The sequence below is a fragment of the Nicotiana sylvestris genome, chromosome 11, assembly GCF_000393655.2.
Source record: "Nicotiana sylvestris chromosome 11, ASM39365v2, whole genome shotgun sequence".
Classification (NCBI taxonomy): Eukaryota; Viridiplantae; Streptophyta; class Magnoliopsida; order Solanales; family Solanaceae; genus Nicotiana; species Nicotiana sylvestris.
The window spans coordinates 91,349,770-91,377,606 of NC_091067.1; the positions used below are offsets into that span (position 1 = coordinate 91,349,770).

A 27,837-nucleotide genomic window follows, 5' to 3' on the forward strand; every position below is an offset into this window, starting at 1 on the left:
GAATTGAATCATCGTACACGACAAAAGAAATCAACTTGTATGATTGCGTCTTAAATCTTCTCTTTTCCCTCTGCGTCACAACATAGTACTACCTCCCGTCCATGATTTTTTTTTTTGAATGTTTTTACATATATTAAAAAATTATCCTTTTAACATTAATTAGCAATAAAATGGATCATATTAATCTTTACTATCTCACATGCATAAATATTTGTAACACATATTCCAAACAGTATTTACTCCAAAAATAATATATAAAAAAATTAATTCAGAAATCTGGAAAAATGCTTATTATTTTGGAGGGGTATAGTTTAATACTCCAATTGATCATCATCACCACTATTATATAGAAATGAAGGGTTTGAGCTCATTTGAAGTTAAAACGTAATTTTGGAAAATCACATTCTAAGTCAACTGCCATTGATTTTCGACTACATGAACTGCTATTGTTAAAGAAATTGCAATGGAGTCGATAGTATTAACGACGCCGTTTAGAGTGCTGGAGGAGTCAACAAGTAGTTCAGAAAGTTCAGGTTCGGATCCTACAAACGCAGTGATATTTGTAGGGATCAGTTTGCTACTGGGAATCGCTTGCAGACACGTGTTGAGGGGTACCAGAGTTCCATACTCTGTCGCTTTGCTTGTTCTTGGCATTGGCATTGGCTCTTTAGGTTCGTTTTTCCTGTTTATTTTTGATTGTGTATTTATCTATTTATTTTTATATTTTCACTTCCTGAATGATCATCAGTACAGTGGTGATCATATGATCGAAAACTGAGCAAAACCAAGGAATTTCCCCATTTAACATTCAATGTCTTCTAAGCTGCATCCACCTAATTAGCTTCAGCTTGTGCGAAAAAGTAAATGATGAATGAGATAACGGCGTCATTTAACAACTTAAATTGTTAGAGAGGGGACTTATTCATTTTTAATTCAGTAACATACCGATTTGATTTCTTCTTGGGCCAAGCAAGTGAAAGCATTTAAGTTGATGGTGGTAGTGAGACCAAATTCAAGACCATAGCAGTTTGAATCAAGTAAAATCTCTCATCTAAAAGTTTAAGCTACTACAGTAGGGATACTTTTATTTATTTATTAGATCTGCAAAATTAACCATAACTAAGAGATAGCTGGAGGAGGAGAGAAGAAAATTTGAAATGTTTGAAATTGTAGCTTCGATTTCTAGTTGCTTAAGTGTATGTGTTTTCTTTTTTCTCTTTCTGGAATCTGTTTTTTGGACATCTTTTGGAGCATCAGCTGCCAGCTCGAGATGTAAATGACACTGATGTTATTGACCTTAATATTATGCACCTCTGCTTCGGGTGCCAACAAAATTTGAAGTAAAAAATCTTTATATTTTGAGTGCTGATATAGACATAGCAAATTACCCTGCAGAATATGGAACGCATCATGGGTTGGGAAGGATTGGAGATGGTATTCGTATCTGTAAGTTCAGTTCTTTATATACTTCGCACAAGTATCCATTAAGTTCAAATCGAATTTCTCTCTGTCCAATAGCAACTAGAACCCCCCATTCCCCAGTATACCATCGGTTAATTATTCTGCTCTCAAATATTCTGTTCCTGGTAAACCATGAAACATTTGGCATCTGCACAGGGGCAAACATTGATCCTGATCTTCTGTTGGCGGTTTTCCTTCCTGCTCTTCTTTTTGAGAGTGCTTTCTCAATGGAAGTTCACCAGATAAAGGTACATTGCCACTAGCCTTTCTTTCTTCTACTGCTCGTAGAATGCGGAAACTACGGGCGCTCCAGTATTGATTTTTCTCCTCTATGTATGTACATCTGTATGTTATTATGATTGTGCATTCTTTTGACTTCTACGTCCTTGCTTGTATTATTGTTTTTTTCATATGATCGTTTATGGCATAATTTATGCTATTTATCACCTATAAAATAAAATGTCATGCATTATGTCTTCTTCATGTTTTACAACCTTATATCTTGCTGCTTTTATCTTTAAATGCTGACCAAGTATTGATCTGCTGGCATTGAACTTATTGTATAGCCTAACGAGGGCAATGTATTTTCTGATGAGTAATAATTTTATTGAATAAAATGTAGCATTGAGGGAATGCTGTCATGCACAGAAAAGGCTGCAATTTACAAAAATGGTTTGCATTTTCCCTATGTTCCTGGAAAGAAGACAGGAACTCAAAAAAGTATATAAATTGTATAATCTTTCAATTTGGTCCAAAATGCTAGTAGATACAAACACCTAATTTTAAGTATATGAAATTCATCCTCCTTGCTCTCAGAACATCTGCAGTTTCTTTCTCTCCTAATACCCATAACATACATGCTGGGGTGGTGATCCAAATGTCCCTGTGTTGCTTTTTCACTCTCTTTCCAAACCAATAGGCCAGTAATTCTTTAAGCACCTAGGCAACACCAATATCACCTGATGGCGAGGAAGAGATGGTCTATGTCTTCAGATTCACTGCTCACAGGTGTATCATCTATTGCATAGGACAATTTCTCTTTTCTGGAGGTTTGCTTGTGTAAGCCAGCCACTGTGTAAAGCTGCCCACATGAAGGATGCTTTTAATGGGGTGTTGATCTTCCACAGGTGCTTCCATGAGAACCCATTCTGGCTCTCCCTGATGAAACTAAGGATGGATAACACGATTTGATTGTGAGAGCCACTTTTTGGTATGCTTTCCAGCACAAACAATCTGGTTTATCAGACAAATGGCCGTACTTGTCCAGCTTCTCTATTAATCCTGTGATGCTGCCTATCTGTCAATCTTTTAGAATTCTTCTAAGCTTTTATTCCCATCCCTTTTCCGTCGTGCATTGGGCTTCCATGTCTCACAGTATTCTGCATCATATGGAGCATATCTTGAAATTCATCTTGTAGGAGGATATGCCTAACCATCCATCCTGCCAAAACTTTATTTTCCTTCCGTAGCCTAAGTTGGATGCTGTAACCAGAATAGAGTTCTTCCAAAAGCTCCCTAATGTACTTCCATAAGCAAATTCCATATGAAGCAGTGACTGAGTTAGACCACCTTGGGGAGGAGCTCAAACTTTACTGTGACTACTGACTTCCCCATGGCATTCTGTTCAGCGTTAATTCCCAATTCCATTTGTACAGAAGACTTCTGTTGTGTAGATTTAACCGTTGTAACTAAATGACCATCTTCCGTTTGCACTCTTGCTCAGTTAACCACGTGGAATACTTTGCCTTCTGCATTACCATCCCATGGAAAGTCCCCTTTAAGCTTTTTCAGTTTCAGAGAAATTGATTAAGTGGTATAAAGGACATGTGGTAGGTCGGAAGATGTCTAAAATGCTATGAATTAAAACTAGTCTGCCCAAGAGTGAGATAATTCTTTTTCCAGTTTGACAGCTTCCTCTGAGCTTTCTCAATGACTCCACCATACAGATGTGCTCCTCTGTTTTGTTCCAAGAGGAATCTAGAGGATGTTTCCCACGGGATCTTGTATATTAGATTCCCAGACTTGATGTTGGTTTCTGCTGGGATCGTCTTTGGATCGGCGAGTGCATATTCTGGCCCAATAGAGATCTATGCCATCTTCTTCTGTCATCATTTAGTTCTAGAAAACCTTCACACACTTCTCTATTGCCTTGAGTACATTATCCAATGAAAGATGGAATAGATCCAGATTTTGTTTAATTTCATTGTCAAGCCGTGGAATGCTGCAGTTGGTGACTCCATACGTAGAGTTTGTGCCCCTTACAATACTATATTACTGTTCACTATTCATAATTTTCTCTGCTTCAGATCTTATGAAAATTCAAATAAGAAGTTTAATGCGTTAGTCTCTTTTGTGCTGACTCCTACTGTTATTTCGTATTTTATCGAATCCAACATTCAACTTTCTTGGATGTTCAGCTATCAAAGTACCCGATCTTCACACCAAGCTTTTTGATGAAATTTTTATCTGTGAATCCATGATGCCTCTTCCACTTTCGATGCAAGGGTTTTTTGCATCTGGCACACGTTAAACTGCTAGTTTAGTTTCTTTCCTCTCTCTGTAGCTATAACCTCAGCAAAGTTTTCCACTTCATAGTTTATCCTGCTACCGTGTGGTGAGATTGTTCCTTTCTGTCTGAGTTCCAAAATTTTGTTGGCTATTTCCTGCCCACCAGAGTTTTGACTGATTTCTCGGACAATAGTTATACTTCTATGTTCCCTTGGATGGTAGATTCTAATGAACCTGCCATATTCATTGTAACTCTTGACAGACATGACAGTCTTGATAATGTTCCATTTTTTCTATTTCCAGCGAATCTTGCCTAGTCCTGCAGAGTCCCTTAGTAAACTTTAACAGGTAAAGAGAAAAGAGGAATTGTCTACCCCCTGATTATTTTAATGTAGGACTTGCACATCTCAATCTGTTGGACCCAAATCATCTTTTTCCTATTACCTCAAGTGACTTTTCTCCGTTAGACAATATATTCCATCTTCTGAGAGTTCACCACTAGTTTTAAATTGACCATGTTTCATGTTTCTCTCTACTTGGGTTAAGTTACCACATGACTAACGCAAAACTTATGCTTAATCTATGAATCCTGAGGAAAGGATTATTGCTGGGAGCTGAAAGATAATAGTTTGTATCTGTGAAGTTTGTGTATAAATATAAAGGAAACTGTGGAGATTTGGGACTCCGATGCGAGGCTGTGAGGCTTTGAGGTGTTTGAAGATGCCGGAAAAGGAAGATGAGGAGTTGGAGGGTTTCAGATGAAGGAAGTTGATGAAAGAAGTTAGGTGATTGGCGGTGTGGAGAGGAGCAAAGATATTCTATATTGGCAATATATGAAAACCTCGAGAGCTCAGAAACCATAAACTTAGCACAAACAGCCTATGTTAACTACAACAACAACAACAACAACAACAACGACCCAGTATAATCCCACAAGTGGGGTCTGGGGAGGGTAATATGTACGCAGACCTTACCTCTACCCCGAAGGGTAGAGAGGCTGTTTCCAGGAGACCCTCGGCTAAAAAAAAGCAACAGGAGCCGATATATTAGTACCATAAAAAATGCATAATACAATAACAGCAATATAAGATATATGAAATACAGAATACGAAATACGAAATAAATGACTGGTATAGTAAAACTAGCAGGTAAACCCCTGCATCAATAGACGACCAATGATATTCTTAGTCTAACTCCTAACTAGCTAGTCTCACTCTATTGTGCTGTAGAAATATTCACAACTTTCCCCTAACCTACAACCTTAATGCTCGACCTCCATAATTCCCTGTCAAGGGCCATGTCCTCAGTAATCCTAAGTCGCGCCATGTCCTGTCTGATCACCTCTCCCCAATACTTCTTAGGTCGCCCTCTACCTCTCCGCGTGCCCACTACAGCCAGTCGCTCACACCTCCTCACCGGTGCATCAGTGCTCCTCCTCTGAATGTGCCCGAACCATCTGAGTCTTACTTCCCGCATCTTGTCCTCCATGGGGGCCACACCCACCTTCTCTCGAATATCTTCATTCCTAATCTTATCCATCCTTGTATGCCCGCACATCCACCTCAACATCCTCATCTCTGCTACTTTCATCTTCTGGGTGTGTGAGTTCTTTACCGGCCAACATTCAGTTCCATATAACATGGCAGGCCTAACCACTGCTGTATAAAACAACCTATGTTAACTCTCCCATCAAAATATGATCATTGCAAAAGGATTTAAATAATTTGAATAACATGATCCCATCTTTTATCTTTTGGTGTTTACGGACAGGGAGGAACAAGAGATGTTTTGATGGCATGTCCACATCACTCCTTGAAGGTTAAATGTCTTGTAAACCTATTTAGTTGATCAAAATTTACCCCTGTAAATAACTTAGACCAAATTTTTGATTTCGTTAGCTCCCTAGATTTAGCTTAATCACTTATACTGGAGCCAAATCTCAATGTTGCACTCTTGTACTCTTTGCATCTACTTGGTGCCACCTAAAGAGATAATCTGAATAACTCAAACTGACAAATTGGCTTAAAAATGCATATTTTTTTCGCTTTCCTTAGATATCTCAAATATATTGACCTTAATTCCTCACATTTTTACTGTAATTGGAGAAGCTTTTCTCGATACACTTCCATGTTAATCTCTTTGTTCTAGTATGTTTCCCACTTAGAAGTGATCCTTTTTTTCCTCTATCATTAATCATATTATGGCATTTGGCTTAACACTATTTGCCTGCTGTCACATTATTTTTCTGGTTTCCACCTCTGATCATTGAATTTGTCAATTGGCTTTAACCTGTATTAGTGAACTAAACCAGTCATTTCTCCAAATGCAGAGGTGTGCAGTACAGATGATACTACTTGCTGGGCCTGGCGTGCTTATTTCCACCTTTTGTCTTGGATCTGCCCTCAAGGTCAGCTGAATTCTTATTTTCCAGAGTTTAATAGTTTTTTCGGCGGAAGCATCTGAAATTAGTGACGAATGTAGCTTGCTTTTCCTTATAACTGGAGCTGGCAAACATCGTTGTTGCTTGGTGGACTTCTAAGTGCTACTGATCCTGTGGCTGTTGTAGCCCTTCTGAAGGAGCTCGGTGCCAGCAAGAAATTGGGTACCATAATTGAAGGAGAGTCCTTGATGAATGATGGGTAATTTATAGAAATATGTTGTATGTTGCTTATGTTAAGAGATGAAAATTTGCTTATTTTCCATAGCGAGGGGATAAGTTGAATTTCATGATAATTGTATCCTCTTTCCTTCCCTTTTCCTTGGAGAGTTTTCCAATAATATTTTGCTTATTCTTCATTGTGGTAACTCCTCCTTTTCCTTCAGGACGGCAATTGTTGTGTATCAGCTACTTTTAAGGATGGTAACTGGTTGGGCATTTAACTGGGGAGCCGTCATCAAATTTTTAGTACAAGTTTCCCTTGGGGCGTATGTATATTTGCATTCAATATTGGTTATCTACTAGTGGAAGTCTTCTGATAAATTTTGTTTTTGTGGTCCAGAGTAGGCGTTGGTCTTGCTTTTGGAATAGCTTCTGTTTTATGGCTGGGATTCATTTTCAATGACACGGTGATTGAGATCACCCTGACTCTTACCGTGAGCTATGTTGCTTACTTCACAGTATGTACCCTTCCGATCTTGCATACGTGAAACACTTTCTTTTTTTGTTTTGAAAAGGTAACAATTCCAATATAATGGTTAATTCATCGGCACAAAGTTTTGTGCTGGGAGTCAGAATGTACATCATGAAGGGTGAAGACAAAAACCAAAAGCTAAACAATCCTTGTTCTTCTTACAAGGAGCCTAAGACTTCTATGATTGAATCCTGGTCATCAATATTTTCTAATTTACACTAAAAGCTGAAAAGGAGAATACAATTCATTTTGATCTTCTGTGGAGGGCTACTTGTATCTTCAAAGCACCTTGCATTCCTCTCCTTCCATGCTGTCCCCCAAATACCAGCTGGGAAAATTTCCATGTCTTTGTTAGAGGTAGAGTTCCTCCCTGTATTCTTGCTAGAAAAAAGTTCAGAGGTTCTTCCTGGCATTGTCCACCTGATACCCCTGATGTTGATGAACAATTCCCCTAACTGCCTGGTCATCCTACAGTGTAGAAACAGACGGCCAATTGTCTCTCTTATCCACATAAATAGCATCTAGAACCAATTGGTAATGCAGCTAGGAAAATTTTCTCTGTCTTTGTTACAGGTAGAGTTCCTCCCTTATTCTAGCTAGAAAAAAATTCAGAGGTTCTTCCTGGCATTGTCTACTTGATACCCCTGAGGTTGATGAACAATTCCCACAACTGCCTGGTCATTCTACAGTGTAGAAACAGATGGCTAATTGTCTCTCTTGTCCACATAAAATCATCTAGAACCAATTGTTAATCTTCTTTTCCTAAGATTTTCCTGAGTAAGTACTGCTTCTTTAGCTACCAACCAACTAAAGGATGCCTCTTAACTTTAGAAATGTGTTTCCAAGGCCATAAGCTGATTTGAGACACCTGATTCAAATCTCTGTAAGCTGAACTTACTGTATAACTTCCAGTCTTCCACTGCTGTGCTTATGCCATGAAAGAGTGTCTTCCTGCTTTTGTAGTCCTCTGCATTGTTCCAAGGTGTTATAAAATCCTATAATTTTAGGCAAATCCCTATCCTAAAGAAGTCTTCTGAAGGTTAAGTTCCATCTTCGAGTTCCCCATAATTCAGCACTGTAGCCCCCTGTTGCTTATTCAGAGCAAAACATCAGGGAATAAACTCTTCAGATATCTTTTTCCCAGCCAGTTGTCCTCCCAGTATAATATTTTTCTTCCATCCCTCACATTGAAATTCAGTTTGAACAAAAGACTTGGCCTCAGGTTCCTGATTGATCTCCAGTCTCCACAGACTGGTTCCATAAGCATTCTTCACCTCGCTAGTCATCCAGAAGCCTTCTTTTCCATACTTTGCCTTTATCACCTTGGAGACTGGAGGGTGCCATAATGTATGTTATTTGCTGATGATATAGTACTGATTGACGAGACGCGAGGGGGTGTCAACGCTAGGTTGGAAGTTTGGAGACAGACGCTGGAGTCCAAAGGTTTCAAGTTGAGTAGGTCGAAAACTGAATACTTGGAGTGCAAGTTCAGTGATGAGAGGCATGAAGAAGAAGTGGAAGTGAAGATTGATGCTCAAGTCATTCCCAAAAGAGATAGTTTCAAGTATCTTGGGTCTATAATCCAAGGCAACGGAGAGATTGACGAGGATGTTACTCACCGCATTGGAGTGGGGTGGATGAGATGGAGGCTAGCTTCGGGGGTTTTATGCGATAAGAACGCGCCGTCTAGACTCAAGGGCAAATTCTGCAGGGTGGTGGTTAGACCGGCTATGTTGTATGGAGCTGAGTGTTGGCCCGTCAAGAAGTCCCATGTCCAGAAGTTGAAAGTAGCTGAAATGAAGATGTTGAGATGGATGTGTGGACGTACCAGGAAAGACAAGATTAGGAATGAAGTTATTAGGGACAAGACGGGAGTGACATCCGTGGAAGACAAGTTTCAGGAATCGAAGCTGTGATGGTTTGGGCATGTGAAAAGGAGAGACTTATATGCCCTGGTTAGGAGGTGTGAGAGGTTGACCATGGCGGGCTTGAAGAAGGGCAGGGGTAGGCCAAAAAATTATTGGGGAGAGATGATTAGGCAGGACATATCAGTGCTTCACCTAACCAAGGACATGACTAGTGATATGAAGGTGTGGAGGTCGAGGATTAAGGTGGCGGGTTGGCAGGTAGTTGCGAGTTTCTCCTAGGTTTACCTGTAGTACTAGTACTATTCTTGTATTCTTTTATTCCTAGTTCTTTATTACTTGTTATGTCACTCGCTTTCATTACCGCATTATATTACTGCTGTTATTGCTTGTTGCTTTATTTTTATCGTTCCTTAAGCCGAGGGTCTATCGGAAACAACCTTTCTGCCTTTAGAGGGTAGGGGTAAGGTTGCGCGCACACTATCCTCCCCGGACCTCACATATGGGATTTAAGCTGGGTTTGTTGTTGTTGTTACCTTTATCACCCCGCCCCGTAGTGTTTGTTCTTCCCTTGTAAACCTCCACAACCATTTCATCAATAGACATTTGTTTTTCCTTTCCAGATTTCTGATTCCCAGTCCCTCTTCTTGTTTGCTAATAGTCAGCTTTTTCCATTTAACTAAGTGCAATCCTTTTCTCTCTTTGTTTCCCTGCCATAGAAAATTCCTTCTCAAGGTTTCCAGCCTCTATACTACACTTGCAGGTAAAGGGAATAAGGACATCATGTAGGTCGGGAGAGCATCGAGCACAGAGTTGATATGAACTAGTCTACCTCCCAGAGAAATGTACTATGGTTTCCATCTAGCTAGCTTTTTCTCACATCTTTCTGCCATTTATTTGTAATTGGATGGGAAACCTTATCTTTTATCTACTACCTTGGCCTGTAAAGTTTGTCAACTTGTCTAGATTCTTTTTATCATTAGCTTTCAAGTTCCAAATTGTGAGAAAATAAGAGAAGATAGGAGATATCTCAATGGTTTAACGATAATTTTAATACAATAGGTGTAAGATACATTCTATTTTTATATTTAACCTGCGATGGACTCTAGTATATACTAAGATACACTAAATTTTTTACTAAGTATCTAAGCTTCCCCCTTAAGGTAGTGCATAGATGTCGTATATACCTAGATTTTGTTTACATATATAACTAGTTCGCAAACCAGGGAGGGATTTGATGAATATGTCTTGCATGCTGATCATTTGACTTTACAATCTTTCATGAGTTTGGTCCTCTCGTGAAACACTAAATCTAATTCAATATGTAGTGCAACTACACTCTAACTCCTTCAATCAAATGTCCATGAATTTCAGTTCTTGAAGTTCTAGTTTGAGTAATATAAGTTCAGAGTTGCCACCATTATGCTTGGATATTTGGCTTCTGCATTGAATCTAGCAATAAGGTGGAGTGCTACCAAAAGGTCCTCTCAAGGTGTTACATACATGCCATATATACCTAGTTTTCCTTACATAGGTAACTAGTTCGTGGACCAACAAGAGACTTGGTGAATGTCTTGCAAACTGATCATTTGACCTTACAAACTTAGTGATTGTAACAACCTACTTACTGCTAGCGTTGAACTAGAAAGGGGTTCACTGCGAAGCTTGCCTTATGCAACATGAGGTGCCTTTTGGGTTAAAGCCCAAGAGGACAAAATCATGAGGCCCCAATGGTTAGGCCATACTGGACAGTACCTTGGAAGTTGGGCTTGAGTCATTACAAGTGGTATCAGAAGCAGTACCGCACGTAGTACAATTATGGGCAAACCTTAACGAGAACGCTGAGTTCCTTGGGGGGGGGGGTGAGTGTAACAACTCGTGGATCGCTGACAATTGAACTCGAAAAAGGTTTGTTGTAAAGCCTGCCTTAGGGAAATCCCACAATGGGATGGGAGGGAAAAGTTAGGGGCCATAAAATGGCGAGTTTAGGATTTAATTGTCGAGGTGCTTTTTGGATTAAAGCCTAAGGGGACAAAAAACCGTGAGGCCTCAAAGGTTGCGCCAGAAGGGATCAAACTTACTGGGAAATTACAAATAGTTCTTGGGAATTGTTTCTGAAATAAATAGATTTCCAGCTACTAGAAAATGATCGCTAGAGCATTTGCTGGATGAATTGCCTGAATACTAGCTAGGAAAGAGGCATGCATGCTGCCGCAACGATCACCACAAAGAGACGTCTTGCAGGAAAGGTCAGCAGAAAAAGATGCAGTGTTTTCAGGAAAGGTCATTGAAAAGATGTAGGACGCTGCTAAAACGGTCTCCTGAAATAGGCATGGTGCCACCAAAATGTTCACTCAAAGTAGACGCTATACCGTCGATAAAGTCACCAGAAATTAGTATGGTCCCGTTGGAACTCCACTTTGTCAATATCCAGTTTGCACAAGATATGTGGAACTCCACTTTTTAACCTTTCATCTAATACCTCATTAGCGATCAAAGCTGCATAAGTAATTTGCTTTTGCTTGATGAACGCATTTTGATTCTCGGAGATGAGCTTCCCAATCACTGACTTGAGTCTCTCAGCCAAAAGCTTTGCAGTTATCTTGTATATGCTGCCTATGAGGCTTATAGGTCTGAATTCTTTGAGTTCAATAGCACTCTTCCTTTTAGGAACTAGTGCAATGAATGAGGCATTACAAGATCTTACCATGTAGCAGTTCTGATGAAAGTGATTTATAGCCTGTTTGGCCAAACTTCTTTTTGGCCAAGCTTTTGGAAGGAAAAAAAGTGCTTTTGAGGAGAAGCAGAAGCAGTTTTGGAGAAGCAGACAAAAGTAGCTTCTCTCCAAAAGCACTTTTTTGAGAAACACTTTTGAGAAAAATACACTTAGAAGCAGTTTTTTAAAGCTTGGCTAAACACTAATTGCTACTCAGAAGTGCTTTTCAAATTAATTAGCCAAACACAAACTGTTTCTCACCAAAATTACTTTTGAGAAAAGCACTTTTGAAAAAAAGCACTTCTCAAAATAAGCTGATTTTTGCAGCTTGGCCAAACGGGCTATTAGAGTCCCCATGATGTCTTGCTTTAGGATATCCCAAGACGTTTGGAAGAAAGCCATAGTGTAACCATCAGGGCCTGGGCTTTGACAGGTGCACAGGCCTTTATTACTACTAATACTTCCTCTTCCTCAAATTCTCTTTCCAACCAATCTTTCTCTGTAGTGATGCTGGGTAGATTATCAAAGTTAGCAGTAGGTTTCCATTACAGGGTATTTCATATTGAAATTTAAAAATGAAAGGTCAAATAAATTTGAGTTTGAAACTTGTGAAAGTTGCATAATATAGTACTATTATAATTAGAATGGTGCTAAGCATTTTTAGGATATTTCAAAATGGAAAGCGTGTCACATAAGTTGGAAGGTATAGAGTACTTCATAGCCTGAATCTCTTTGATGTGAATTAATAATTGTGATTTTTTATCTTTTAATCCGTGCCATTTTTATAATCATCTCTATTACCTCTACCTATGTATTTGTTGTTGACTTTGTCCTTCATGTGGATTTACAAGTCTGCTGCCACTCTTTTCATTTTCCCTTAGCCAATATGCTATTTTTACATCATGCCTAAGTTGCTCGGACACGGGTGCGGGTGTCCGACACGAGTGCGGATCTAGAAGTCGGATCCTTCGAGATATAAATTATAAGATTGGGGATACGGATCCTAGTATGGATACGGGTGCGGAGATCCGTCTAATAAAAAAAAATAAAAATATAAAATCTCTAAATTATGATAAATTTTGTGGAATACTTACATGTAGCTTGTAAAGTATGGATTTCTTTTTTATTCTCAAGTTGTAGATATGTAAAAGATTGTTTTCCCAGATAAGGTATGCTATTTTCTTCAAATCTACCCTAGTTTTGGTTCTGATTTTTGGAATCAAATTTTATCTTGTCTCAAATTTTTCCATCCGTCGCGGTCAAAGTACCCAAATTTGTTTGACCAAATGTGGTACGATTCCCACACCCACACCCATACTAGTGTGTAGTGTCGTGTCGACACGGGTGCGGCACCTAAACTGCGAAGTCGAAGCAACTTAGCATCATGCCCCTTTACAATTTTAAAATTAAGAAAATGATCTTTTTAGATCTCTTATGTGTAAAAGACAGATCTCTTACGGGTAAAAGTAAATTTCCCATGTGTAAAAAAAAAGAAAAGAGGTAGGGTCATAAAACTAAAAACAAGTTTGTAAAGGTTCACAAAACCAATTGACCCATATGCAAATCCAATTTCTCATCTGTGCATTCCACGTTTGTGTTTTCTATCTAGTTGTAAGTGGCTACTTCAAGTTCACATATTTTTCCATGTGACAAAGGCCAATCACAGCTTCCATGAAACAGGCACAACAAGGGGCTGATATCTCTGGTGTATTGACTGTGATGACTCTGGGGATGTAAGTGTTAAAATTGAGCTTTAGATATTCTTTCTACGGCTGGAAAACACCTTATTTTGATATGACATGCATTGACAGGTTCTACTCAGCTGTAGCTAAAACTGCTTTCAAGGGTGAGAGTCAACAAAGTTTGCATCACTTTTGGTAAATTTTACTGACCCTCTTACAGACATTGAAATTGAACAACTGACAAGAAGACTTGCTTCTGCCACTAGACCTTGTATACTACTTCCCTTCCAAAGACAAAAAGCAATAATTTTATAAAAACCTACAGACTCTGATATAACAACTGTAGTATCTACTAATTCTATTTCTTGTCATCTTGTTTTGAGTTGCACAGTTTACTGCTCCAGAAAAATTTGTGTAAAAACTACTAATATCTAATTTGAATCGGGTAACATCATCTACAAGCGTTGCATTATATATTTGAGTATAAGATTTATGTCTTACCTTCTGATATCACTACCCACACGATTGAACATCTGTAAGATGATAGCATGTCATGTCTGCTTAGAACAACTTTAGATTTTGGTTTTTTAATATAAATCTTACCTTTGTTTCAGGGAAATGGTTGCCTATATTGCAAATACATTAATTTTTATCTTAAGGTAAGTATGTATTTCAGCTTTTTATCAAGTCTGTTGCTTTAGCTATTTTTAACAGTAGTGGTTAGCATTACTACTTTCGGAAGGGGTCTTTAGATGGCTATGTTGCTTAAAAGAATTTAGGTTGCCAGCCTTAAATGTTTCTTCATTCCAAATCCTATAAAAGCAATAGGTCAATTTACTATTAGCTAATCTAGTAAACTTGTTGAAAGAGTAATATTAAGAAAACCCCCTATTTGAGATAATGAACAACTTTAGCATTATTAATTCTAATCTAGCATCAATATAATGTGCACCAATAGGCAAGTCCCTGACAAACTGGTTATAAGGGATTTTTCAGGACAGGTGGTGTTTTTGGGGTCATCGAAACCAAAGTGACAGAAATGGACTTGCTACTGCTAACTTTGGATAGGAACCTGTAACACGGGCTAAAGAGAAACTTGAAAGGCATGGAGGTGGGCTTCTTTGTCTACCATGCTCAATTCTGAAGTGGGGAATTCTGTTTTTCCAAGAGCCTTACCTACTTCAAAGTTACTTAATAATACTTTTAGAATGATTATTTTTGGAGGAAAGGTTGATACGTTAATCATCTATTCAGATGCGCATGGCTGGAGTGTTGGTTGTACTTTGATAATTCACTACAAGCCCAACAACAAAGTAGCCTCTCTATAATACCCTGTTACTGGAAATAGAATTGGGGAACAAGCAAGTTTATGTAGTTGGAAAAACTTGTTGACAATAGAATCAGATACAGCATTTTTTAGCAACCAAACAAATATGATTTATGAGTGTTTATAAGGCTCCCTTTCGGACTGCCTTCAAGCGTGTGGGAGATTGGATTCATGTGGCGGCTCTCAAGTTGCCTATTTTGAAGAAACAATACTTCCCTAAAGCCTGCATGTTAACTCTTTCTAAGTCCTTATTAGGAACTCACATAGCTTGCTTAATGTCATTCTTTTCTGATGCATGTTTTAGTGTCCCTTCAACACATTTTCTTTTGGGAAGGTTGCAGTAAAGTTCGTAAGGACCACTTGACGATGTGGTAGATTGTATTTTCCCTGATAAGAAATAGTGGTCTGCGCATAAGGGAACTGCACATACCTCATCAAGCCTTAATAGGAAAAAAGATGTGGAGATTAAGCAGAGGATAGAACTCAGAGATGGGTGGAATTACAGAGTGGATGAGGGTAGCTGGAGTTCTAAACAAGTTAGCAAGACAAATGAAGAATGGAGTCCAAATGGTATGTGTGATTCTTTTGCCATATTTATTTCCTCTAAAGTGGGAACTGGTGAAATGCAGGTTTTAGATATGATGAGTGTAAGGAGGGTCTCAATGAACAGAAAAGATGATTATGCTACTAATTTTCACTTTATAACAGAAACCAAAATCTCAAGAACTGGAAATCAAAATCATCCTTGCACTAATCTCTTTATATGTTGGAAGAGCCAAGAAGCTATGGATATCATCCTTAAACATCGTTTCGGTGCAGTTTGATAGAAAGAAAATAGAATGGCCTTTCAGTATGAGCAGGTGTCAGTGTTTAATTCCTTTCTTTTGCATACTTAATATGCCATAGGTTAGGGAACACTATGTGACCATGGATGAGCTGAGCTTGTCAGATGGGTGGTTTCTAGGTTTCTGGCTGTTCTTTTTGTTAGTCAGTTTGTGGTGGCACTCTTTTTGCTAGTGCACGGGGGAGGCGCTCCTTTGGTGCCACTGTTTGGGACTTTCCATCCTTAACCATCAGCAAATTAAAAGTACTGTTGAGAATTATATTTTTGGTGGAAGTTATGTTGATGTTTTCTTTAGGTGCTTGTGTACATCAACAGTGCAGTTGGCTATATTTTTTTTATCTGAGTGGAACTGATTCTTGTTCTTATCAACTTATCCCCTGAAAATGAAAACCTAGTTGCTGATTTTGGTTATCTTTTTCTGCAGTGGAGTCGTCATAGCCGAAGGAATTCTTCATGGTGACAATATTTTTAAAACCCATGGTACTACTGCTAAAATGACATTTGACTTATGAATACAGAAGTAACATTTATATTACTGTAACCAATCCGATTTACGTATTTTCTTGTGTTATGTTTATTCTCTATTTATTTTCTGTACATTTTGCCTGCAATTGTTATTTCCAAAATGAATTGGTACTAATGGGCTTCAACAGATCTCAGATACTTGAGATATCTTCCAACTAAGAGTTAACTGACATTAAATCAGTGAAAGAGCAGGCCACGGTATTTGTTACAACAAATGCATATAACATATACAAGATAATAGGCTTTTGGGAGTAAGAGTCATTGAGGTCTTTAATTTAATGACCCGCATTTTATGTTTAAAAGTGAGAACTGTTGGAGGTCTGTAATTTAAATGACAACATGTTGACTTTAATAGTTAGTGCATTGTCCCAATGATACCAAAACCACGAAGTAAAAGGTGTGTTAGTGTCAAGATGTTAAGCTGAGGAGATTCTTTTCTGCGTTCTCTCAAAGTTGTCAGCTTAAAAGGTGGACATTGTATAACTGACATAATGGCTTTAAAAGTTAATTGAGAGGAATATAAATAACTTCCTTCTGCATCTCTTTTATTGAAGATGACTAATCAGTATTTGGTGTTTTATTCCTCTCAATATTTGAATGCTAAAAACGATCTTCCAGATAAGCCAAGTAGAATAGTGCAAGATACAAGTTAAAGTTAAAACAACCTTCTAGTCTATCTGAAGGTAAAGAATACAAAAAGCATGCAATTGTTTAAGAGGTTAACACCGTCCATCATTAATGTCATGCTTGTTCTATATTTTGGAGAAACACGAAACTTTTTACTCTCTTGTTATGATTAAACTATCCCTCTTCCGATAATTCTGAATTACTTGGACGTTGTTGGTGCTCTTCAGTTGGTAGTTTTCTCTGTGCGTAAGCAACTCTTCAATGTGACCTGTGCTCAATGTTGAGGATGACGTGGACTTGCCAGAAAACAAAAAGTGCCTTGATTGGGAATATTTTCTTACTTTCCCTTATATTCTTAGTTTGTGCATTTTCTCTTTTGGCTTCTCTGTTTACGCAAGTATTATGATTGTTCTCTCTCCCTCCCTCCCTCTCTCTCTCTCTCTCTCTCTCTATGTATGTATGTATGTGGGCCAAGTTTCTGTTCTATTTCGTTTGATGCAGTCTTTACACTAAATTTAAGTTCTGTTCAAGTTAAACTACATCTTTTTTTGTTTTGCTTTGCCTTTAATGTGTTTCAGATTATTCGTGGGGTTACCTCATCCTTCTTTATGTGCTTATCCTTGTCTCGCGGGCCGTTGTAGTTGGTGTGTTGTATCCATTTTTACGATACTTTGGCTATGGTTTGGACTTGAAAGAAGCTTGCATTCTTGTCTGGGGTGGACTTCGAGGTGCCGTAGCGTTGTCTCTTTCATTGTCTGTCAAGGTAAGCTATGTCAGATTCTTCTCTCCGTGCCTCTCATTCCTTAATTTCTGCAAAATCTCTTACCTAATCCCTTAGTTTTATAATTATGCCTTGGCTATTTTCAGCGTGTCAGTGATGGCTCTCAATATATCAGTTCTGATACTGGAACTCTGGTAAGTAAAGAAAGGAATTGAATTAATAAGAAATCCATCAAAATGGAAGTATGCTATACTTCATTATAATTTAGCTATATTAATTTCTAGTCATAGAAGCCTCCCTCTCTTGCAGTTCGTTTTCTTCACTGGTGGGGTTGTATTTTTGACACTCATCATCAACGGCTCAACCACACAGTTCGTCTTACATTTTCTGGGAATGGATAAGCTATCGACAGCAAAGGTAGAGTTGTTTTGAAGGTTGCTTATACTATAGGTGAAATTGTAAGAAGGTTTTGATTTCTTTAATGGGTGTTAATGGAGAAAATGCGTGGTTTAGGTATACCCTATAAGATCCAACCCATTTTCCAGCGACATAAAATGGGTGACAAATGGGATGAGTTACTATTCACCTAGCCCTATTTATGTTATGCTTGCTCATTTATAATCAGTTCACATGTTTGCTGCCTATATTCTTTCTTTATGTGGTTTGTCATTGGTTGCTCTCAGATTTGTCAGCCTCTCAGAAATTCGAATTGGCCCTTCATAGCATAATATTTCTTTTATGGAACAACTGCTTTTCTCTAACTGACCAACAGAAACACTACAGGATATTGAAATTAAGCATAATCTGAGAAAAGGGATATTACCTTACATCCTTATCACAAAAAAAAGAAAAAAAAGAAAAAGAAAAAAAAAAGAAATGGGTACTACCCTTGACAGTCAACACTGTTCAAAGACCAAATTCAATGATGGCGAGATGAGTAAAGATGGTTGAGTGATAGAATCCAAAAGAGATGGAAGACCTCTTCCTCTCTGTCACTTGTGTTCCCGGAAAAAGAAGGGTCATGATAAGGAAATTCATATGTTTGGAAAAGTAGCGGAGGTATTATGAATAAAAGAGAGATGGTATCACACGGATAATTAAAGAAGGTAGTTTAACTAGTCATGACTTTTTAAACTAAAACTCTTACGTTTCATGTTGAAATGATGGATGCTGAGGTAAGCAAGCAAAGTCATGTTGTTTGCAGCTTTATATTTTTCAATTTTTCATCTATAAATTTTTTTCGTCACTTAGTTTTATCTCCTTGCAGAAGCGCATATTGAACTACACAAAACATGAGATGTTGAATAAAGCTCTGGAAGCATTTGGTGATCTTGGAGATGATGAGGAACTAGGACCTGCTGACTGGCCAACTGTTAAAAGATATATTACTAGCCTAAATGATGTGGCGGGTGAACCAGTCCATCCTCATACTTCAGCTGAAAATGATGATAATCTAGACCATATGAATTTAAAAGATATTCGGATCCGCCTGCTAAATGGTGAGAACATTACACTCAGTTCTGGGGAAAAGTATATTTTGTTTGTGATCTATAACTTTTTGTGCCCAGCTACAAAATATATGGACAAATTTTTTGGATAATTTCCCCCGATAATTTGTGCACTTTGCAGTCTTGTGACCACTAACACGTCAAATCACCTCCCATCAGTACAATGTATATGAAGTAGAGCGTCTATCAGAAGGTGACTCTATGCAATGTGCATCAGTATAGTAGAAAATCTACTTGTACTTTATCCTCGTAGAGTTGTCCTTTCTTATGATTAGACATTAAAATTTAGACTTTGGATTCGAATGACTTTCACACAGATAATTCAGAGAAAGACCTAGCATACTCACCTAATAAGCAAATATCAGGTCGAGAAGATAGTTCCAACCTTTATCACCTTTGTTTTCTTGTAGGGAAACAGTATTTTCTACTCCTGAGCAATGATTGTACACAGAGAACACATTTATTCGTTTATGTAGGTTTATTGCTTTTTTTGCTTGGACAAAGCACGTGAAAATATTTGATTGAAGAGTATCATTGAGGGAAGTAAGAGGAAGGAAGAAGAGGTTGAGAGAATCCGAGAGCTCTGCTTTAATAGCAAGTGGGAAGTAAGTGAAAGGAAGAAGAGATTGAGAGAATGCTTGGAGATTAACGTTTGTGTCTGATCTCAATCGTGCATATTCAAATTTGATTGCTAAAGAGAAGTTATGTTTCCAGGTGTTCAAGCAGCATACTGGGAAATGCTCAATGAGGGCAGGATCCCACAAACTATAGCAAATCTTCTAATGCAATCTGTGGAAGAAGCAATTGACCGAGTATCTCACGAGCCCCTGTGTGATTGGAAGGGTTTAAGATCTTATGTTAATATCCCAAATTATTACAAGTTTCTTCAGACAAGTGTTGTCCCTCGAAAGCTTGTGACATATTTCAGTGTTGAGAGATTAGAGTCTGCATGCTATATCTGTGCTGGATTTCTCCGGGCCCATAGAACTGCAAGACTGCAACTAAATGAATTCATCGGTAAGTAACTAGTAAAGATTTCTATATACAGCATCTTATTGGCACATTTCTTTTCAGTGTTATGATTTTTATTATGTCTAGCTTTCTCTACTCATCTTTAGTTGGACAATTGCTTTCTGCCAGAGCTGTCAATATGAGCTGGCCAGCCCAGTCTAGCCCAACCCACGCGGGCCTTGGCATTTGATGGGTTGGGCTGGGCCAGCCCACCATTTCAATGGGCTAAAGAATGGCCAGCCCAGCCCAGTTCTACGTGCACGGCCCCAATGGCCAGTCCACCGCTTTTTAAAAATATTTTAATTTAAATTCTAACCTAGAAATGCAAAAAAAAAAAAAATATTTACAAAAACATCTTGCTGGATAGAAAGCTTCTGCAAACTTAATAACTTTTGGCATTTTTCCAATTGATTACAATAAAATACAAAGAAGGGAGGACAATATTTCTTTCATTAAAAGTCAAAACTCAAAACAAACTACTCAAAAAAACTTTCATAGAACTTGTGGCATATCCAACACCAACACATCATCTTCATCAAGCTCATTTAAAGAGAGGAAAGAGCGCTACTTCTTTTTAGGGTTTAGGAAATTTAGGATTTTATTATTTGCTTATTTCATACTTTTATTCAACTTATTTATGTTTAAAATTTAAAATGCAAGACCTTGATCTTTTAATATGATGGACTTAGTAGACTTTGAGTTTAAGCTACTCTTCTTGTTATTTTTAGTTCACTATTCCCTTTTACATTTTATATGTCCAATTAAATATTTTTTTAATAGGCTCATAGGCTGGCCCAGCCTAGCCTTGGTCAAGCCTCACGGGCCACATGCCTACTTGGGCCGGGCTAGAAATCCTCATTCTCAAAATGGGCTTAGAAAATTTTAGCACAATCCTACTAAATCACGGGCTGAGCCGGCCCAACCAAGAGGGCCAAGCCCATATTGACGGCTCAACCCACAAATCATCTGAGACATTCTGGCTTAGCATAACTAAGCATTTTTGCCTTTTCCATTGACCAAAAAGTCCATTTGCATTTATAGATTAGAGTGCCATCATCTTGAGTAGTCTAACGTAATCAATTCAATTTGTAAAGCTACATTACTAAGAATTAATCCTTAAAATAATTTCGCTTAAAGGCTCGCTTCCCCTTGATTTTGTGGAAAAGAACCGTAACTTCCAAGGTTTGCCTTGATTTTTACGGTGGCTTTTCTGCTTTTATGTTTAATCGATGAAAACTATTCGTTAGGTCTTTTATATGAGTTATCTCCATTTTTCACTTTGCTCTCTAAACAATAATCTGTGAATTGACTTCTATAGATTGTGACTAGTGGTGGCAATATGGATAAAAGAAAACGTTTATCCACCCATATTAGAAAATGGGTTGGATAATGAACTTTTTAAAAACGGGTCAAATATGGATAAGAATCATATTATCCACTTAGAAAATGGATAACCAATGGATAACTATTGGGTTTAACTTTTATATTTGTAAAGCCTCAGATTGGGGGTTCCTCAAGTTTGGGAGACTAAGAATTCTCCCAAAGGTAATCATATTCAAGAAGCCATGGATGATATGGATATCCATATTATCCGCCGGTTAACCCATTTTTTATCCGTATAAAATATGGGTCGGGTCGGATAATTTGTCTATTTTTACATTACCCGTTTTTCACCCGCCCATATTCGATCTGACACGCCTGTTTGCCACCCCTAATTGTGACTACCCACAATTATGTTGAAGTTGATCTATTGCATTCAAGTAACATATGCTTCTATAGTTTTAAAGCGAGTTATGGTGTATTAAGCATTATTTTGATGAAGATAATACTAAGAAATGTTGAAAACTGTAGATATTTGGCAAGAGTGGAATGAAAAGGGTTCCAAGGTCAGGTGGCATCCTTAAGTTTGTCTTTTTATGCTGCCGGTACTAATTAGTGATAATGGTCACATATTAGGTCAAAAAGCTTTCACATGTGGAGAAATATCTATTGTTACATTATTTTCTCCTCGTATCCTCTTCCTGAAGAAAGGGAACAAAGGAAAAGATTTTACCAAGAGAAAGAAACTACAGAAAAGAAAACGGGAATGTTCTCAGTTTTAAAAGTCACAATTAATGAGGTAGGTTATTGAAGACTGATTCCCCACGAAGCATAATGTCATTTTAAACAAGATCTCATAAAACCACAAGCATAAGTCGTAAACCATAAGTCTTTCTTAAAGATTCTCTAGCTCTTTCTTAGCAACAGTACCTCACAAAAAGCGGTAAGTGTGAATTTCTGAAGGATCTTTGTTTTGTTATGATTAGAAGTATTTGGCCAAGTCCCTTATCATTATCTTTCACTAGCAATCAGTGAATTTAATTCATTTGGTGGATGAAGGAACATGGAACACCAAACACAAGTACAGCAGCTGGGTCGACCTAGCTGCTTAATCTTTCTTGGCGCGTACTAACGAAAGCGTTAACTTTAGCATCAGTTTCGTCGCTTTATTCTTTTTATATCTTCTTATGGGGAAGCTTTCTGAGCAGTGGAATCCTCCCAAAAGAGGAAAAAAGAAAAAGAAAAGGAATGATATGTATTGGAGTTACAGTTTCTTATGCAAGCAATTATCACTTCAGGTGAGAGTGAAATTGCTTCCCTTGTGATCAAGGAAAGCGAGGAAGAAGGAGAGGATGCACAGAAGTTTCTAGAAGAAGTCCGTGTCACATTTCCTCAGGTATACAAAGACAAATCTCCCTCGATGAGCTCAATATTTCCTGTTAGATTCAAACACGTTGAATAAAAATACTAAAGGATGCATGTCTGATAGTTCAAGAAATTTTATGCTACCTGCATTCTTTTGCCAGATTACTCCATGATTGATTCATTCATACACTTAATTTTGAAACCCAAGAATACAGTTGTCTGGTTTCTGCGACATATAAGTGAAATTTAGCCTGTTGACAATGTCCAATTTACTTCTTGCGTAATTTACCTGTTCTAAAAGAAAGTACATATTCAGGTTCTCCGAGTTGTGAAAACCAGACAAGTCACATATGCGGTGTTGAATCACTTGATTGATTATGTCCATAATCTTGAGAAGATTGGTATATTGGAGGAAAAAGAGATGGCACATCTTCACGATGCTGTTCAGGTGAGCATCTTCTTCTCATCCTCTAGTTCTGTTTCATTGCTTTCGTGTTACATCTGATTTCATACATGTAATTTGTTGCAGACTGATTTGAAAAGGCTTGTAAGAAATCCACCTCTGGTCAAAATTCCAAAAATTCGCGATTTGATTAGTACTAATCCTCTGTTGGGAGCCCTTCCTCCCACAGTGCGTGAGAGACTAATTGGTTCAACCAAAGAGATAATGAAGTTACGTGGTGCGACCCTCTATGGAGAGGGATCAAAGCCAACTGGAGTTTGGCTTATATCAAATGGAGTAGTGAAGGTAATTAGTAGTGTAACCGTTGTTACAATAATACTTTTTAGCCAGAAACATTTCTGAAAATATGATGTCCTGTTTGATAGTGGTCAAGTAAGAGTGCAAGGAATAAGCCTCTATTGCATCCAACTTTCTCACATGGGAGTACGCTAGGTTTATATGAAGTGCTTGTGGGAAAACCTTACATTTGTGACATTGTCACGGACTCGGTGGTTCTCTGCTTTTCTGTTGATAGTGAGAAGATACTTATTGCTCTCAGATCTGATCCCGCTATAGAAGATTTCTTTTGGCAGGTATTTTGAATGATCATCATTTTTAACCATATTATCTTCCATAAATATGTGTATGCTTAACTCATCTTTCTCTTGTCATTATGAGTATGGTGGAAAATAGCACTTGGGATCTCGAACTAGTGAAAGAATATACTGAGTATAGAAAAGAGAAAGAAGAGATTTTTGGTTCCTAACATTAACATTTTTTACATAATGCACGGTTCTTCCACTATTCTTTTTGCACTGAAGAAAACAAAGAACTCAAGCACATCTCAGCAAGCAAAGATTATTTATATTAAGGTCTAGAATTGCTCCAATTGAGTGATAGTGATTTTAGAAAAGGCTTTTCATCTTTAGACCAGATAGAAATGAAAAAAAAAATTATTTTAGAAAGAACTGCTCTTTTCTGTGTTACCCTTTTCCTACAGTTTTTTTTTGCTTACCTATCCAAAGAAAAGGAACTGATATCACCTTGAATAATTTTCAATGATACTCAAAGGCTCTCTTCTTTCTGCTGTTGCATTCTGCCTGAGGATATGCACCCTAATTTTTCAAACACTTCCAAAGAGGTCACCTTTTCTCTGTGAATAAATCCTTAAAGCTCAATAAAGATCGGGTCATTTGATGTCTTACAAATACAAGTAGTATTTGACAATCCATAGGTATCTCTAATGCTACAGACCAATGCGGAAAGACTTACCATATATACAGAACTATAGTTTATTTCTTGCAGAACATAGTGCCCTGTCAGGAGGTAAAGATTGTCAAGTTTTCGCGTTCAATGTACCATGGATCTGGAGAATTTGCGCGTACATTATGAGCTCTATAATATATTGGTTTAAGAAAAAAAAATTGGACAAACTCTGTGTTCTCACTTTCTAGAACCAGAAATACGTAAAACCTACAGAATATTGTATTAAGGCTTTACCATAAGCTAATGGCTTCACCAATTAAAAATAAAATAGGTAAACCAACAGGATACGATAGTGAGGCTAAAAGATACATTCTGAAATTTCAAAGCGAAAGCTATTGATAACCAAGTGAAATCTCTCTTTACTGGTTTGTATTACTCCCACCATTACAATTTATGTAGCGGTGTTTGACTTTTGAAACTTGTGGCGTTAAGCCTTCCATGATATTGATGTGGCTATAAAACCATGTCATTAAGGATAAAATGAGAAATTTAAAGTTAAATTGTTTTCCAATGTAGAAAGATGTCATTCTTTTCGCAACAGACTAATAAGGAAAGAGTGTGCTACATAAAATGGAACATAGGGAGTAACTAGAATTTAGGTCTTTCTGAAGAAGTGGATCACACAGGTTATCTCGGTGTCTGCAGGAAAGTGCACTTGTTCTTGCAAAAATCTTGCTTCCTCAAATGTTTGAAAAGACGACAATGCAAGATATGAGAGCTCTGGTTGCAGAAAGGTCAACTATGAGCGTATACATAAGGGGGGAAAGTTTTGAATTGCCTCACCATTCCATTGGTTTTCTGTTGGAGGGATTTGTTAAAGCTCATGGTTCACATGAAGAGCTTCTTTCAGCCCCTGCACCATTACTGCCTTCCTCTTGGGAACAACAAAGCTTCCACAACACAGAGGCATCAGGTTGCTTCTTACCCCTCTAACTGCACTTCCGCTGTACCCCTCTCTTTGTAATGTGGGGAATGCTGGTATTTTGGTTATATCCTTTGATTAGAAACTTACATGCTTGTTAAAAACAATTTTCTCCTTTGGTTTTTTTGGTGCTTCAATTTTATTCTCTAAGGTTGGCATGGTTTGCATATATGCACTAAACAATTTTGCTTCAGAAATTGATAGTACTTAGAGCTTTGGTTACTTGCACAAATCCTCTTGATTCATAGTCTCATCTCAGAGAATTCTAATTAATTTCTATTTTTTGGCTCATTATTAGGTGTCCATACAGCTAGTTTTTCTCATCAACCTTCTTGGTATCAAGTTGAGACAAGGGCAAGGGTGATTATGTTTGATATTGCGGGATTTCTAACAGGCAGGGGTCTCCAGAGAAGATCGTCTTCGCTATTATCACACTCAATTGATCATCCCTCAAGGTCTTTTAGTAGAGAGCACGGTGGTTTAATGAGCTGGCAAGAAAATAGTTACAAGGCTATGCAACATAGACAGGATGTGGAACAGACTGGTCAGCATGAAACCAATATGTCTACCCGGGCAATGCAGCTAAGCATCTATGGTAGCATGGTTAGTAGTAACTTAATTTTTGTAGATATTCTTTGAGTATGATTTTAAAGACCATTTTGCAACTTAGTCTGTCACCAAACCTCTGCGTTGAAGCAAGGTCCCGTAACAGAGTTTACTTAAATGTTAGGCTTTGGGTAATGGAGCAACTACTCGAAACAGCGTGTCAATTAGGCCAGATTACCGTGTACTGTTTGATGGAGCATGCCATGTCCTTATACTAAATAAGCCTCAGATTGATAAATAATTTGAATAGAGAAACTAGTATAGAAAGGAAAGTGAAGATTTGAATGGAAGAGAATATTTTCACTTATATTATGTTACAGCATTTATAGGAATAAATATATAACAAAAACAGAACTAGTTCCTAAACTTCAGCACCATATTGGGTGTTGATGTGGTGCAATAACTTTCACCCACACTAATCCATGATGAAAGAAACCTTGTTTCTCATTCCCAGCTGGCTATGTGATGAAAAACCGCGCCTACCTATTTTAACCACATTCCAGTACCTATATGGTGTTTTCCTAGGAGAGCATATCCTAAAGTTCTTAATGTTTTAGGTATTTATCACAAGTTGATAAGTTCTCTCTGTTGGTCAACTTAATGTACACTCCAATATATCTGGGTTTGAGCCCGAGGATGTGACTGCACATAGAATATGAAGTTCACAGATGCAAAAATGATGTTTGTCTACTTTTAAGTTTCTTAACATATGTAGGATATATACTGGCTCAATTAAAGCAAACTTCTTTGCACAAAGTTTTTCATGAGATTTTTTAAAATAAACTTTGCCTCTTTGAATATGTTTATGCTCTTTCCCAGTAGTCAATATATTAGATGTATACTGGAGGCCCTGGAGGCACATTGTTCACCTGAGAGCAAGTGATTTTCACGCTATGGGGGACTTGAGTCTTTTTAGAACAGTTCTATTCGAACTGTACATTAGTTAGATGGACACGATATGTCTTCCCTGTCCACAAGGTGTCTAAGTTGGAAAGATATCGTGCCCAAGTTACCCTTGCCTAGCACACTACTTCATCTGCTCTGGTGCTGATCAATCCAATCATGATTTCTAACTCTGTTAAGTCTAAGGCCCTTAAACATCTACTGATGGATGTACATGGGACTGGCCATTTTGCGCTATTACTATATTCAACTGTGGAGTGGAAGTACACCTGCGGATATTGTTTGTTAAGATTATGATTTCTCCTACTTTCTCACGTCTATCCCGCCCCTTCTCCCCTTCCCGTTCCCTGGCGTTGTAACCACCAATATGGGCTTGAAGAGACGCTTCTTGTTTTGTTCAGCTTCGAGTTGAATTCAGTTGAAATCACCGGTTTTACAATATTGGCCTCTAAGATAACTTGCTCTTTTTGGTTATTAGATAAGCGACACAAGAAGGCGTGCCAGAAGTTTTCCTAGAATAGGTGAAGCTAAAACCTCTCACAGTCAGTCTTATCCAGAAGTTCCATCAAATCGTGCACAGAGACTTGTTTCTGTGAGATCCGAAGGATCTACCACATTGCGAAAGAATGGTCAAGCACAAGGAGAGAATAAAGATATCCGTATACAACTTCCAAGCAAACCAATAGAAGAAAGTCACACAAGAGAGGACTCGAGTGATGATTCTGGCGCAGAGGATGAGCATCTTATCAGAATTGATTCATCAAGACCGAGCTTTCCTCAATGGATCACGGAGGAAGAAAAAACATCGTAGGCATTCTCTAATTTTGTGTACACAATGTTATTTGAGCCTTTCCACAATGTAAGTATTGAAACTACGGAGAGCTTTGTGTTACTGACAGTTGTTATAAGCCGCTCTTGAACAGACTTCCTGAGGCTTTATGTGTCTTGTGTTTCGTGTATTCATATTATGTTTGAATAGCGTGGTACGGTACCATTTTGTTCTTCAACAGTTCTTATGAATAAATTTTCTAAGTATGTGCACAAAAAAAGTGCAACTTGTGTTGAGAAAGTTGTAAACTTACCTTTA

The 27,837-nt window shown here is 37.9% G+C and overlaps 1 protein-coding gene across 2 annotated transcripts; it reads left to right on the forward strand.

Moving 5' to 3' along the window:
* Nucleotides 1–283: 283 nt before the first annotated feature.
* On the forward strand, nucleotides 284–27,837 carry LOC104235909 (sodium/hydrogen exchanger 8). 2 transcript variants are annotated; one of them, XM_009789738.2, is made up of 23 exons: nucleotides 284–671; nucleotides 1,396–1,446; nucleotides 1,618–1,709; nucleotides 6,299–6,376; nucleotides 6,451–6,608; nucleotides 6,793–6,894; nucleotides 6,969–7,086; nucleotides 13,362–13,414; nucleotides 13,493–13,558; nucleotides 13,978–14,022; nucleotides 15,959–16,014; nucleotides 17,265–17,449; nucleotides 17,554–17,601; nucleotides 17,717–17,824; nucleotides 18,675–18,906; nucleotides 19,630–19,932; nucleotides 22,545–22,642; nucleotides 22,928–23,059; nucleotides 23,141–23,359; nucleotides 23,440–23,646; nucleotides 24,965–25,232; nucleotides 25,540–25,844; nucleotides 27,229–27,837. In XM_009789738.2, the coding sequence occupies exons 1-23, from the start codon at nucleotides 464–466 to the stop codon at nucleotides 27,559–27,561; spliced, it is 3,465 nt and encodes a 1,154-aa protein (XP_009788040.1). In that variant the 5' UTR covers nucleotides 284–463; the 3' UTR covers nucleotides 27,562–27,837. The 2 variants fall into 2 exon arrangements, with proteins under 2 accessions (XP_009788040.1, XP_070018469.1); XM_070162368.1 differs by lacking the exons at nucleotides 284–671; nucleotides 1,396–1,446; nucleotides 1,618–1,709; nucleotides 6,451–6,608 and having other exon boundaries at nucleotides 6,304–6,376.

Excerpts from the sequence above, each read along its gene's own strand:
- LOC104235909 (XM_009789738.2), top strand. The coding sequence starts at position 464 with ATGGAGTCGATAGTATTAACGACGCCGTTTAGAGTGCTGGAGGAGTCA. Across the intron at positions 19,933-22,544 it reads GCAACTAAATGAATTCATCG|GTGAGAGTGAAATTGCTTCC; the intron begins GTAAGTAACTAG and ends TTATCACTTCAG. Across the intron at positions 25,233-25,539 it reads CCACAACACAGAGGCATCAG|GTGTCCATACAGCTAGTTTT; the intron begins GTTGCTTCTTAC and ends GCTCATTATTAG.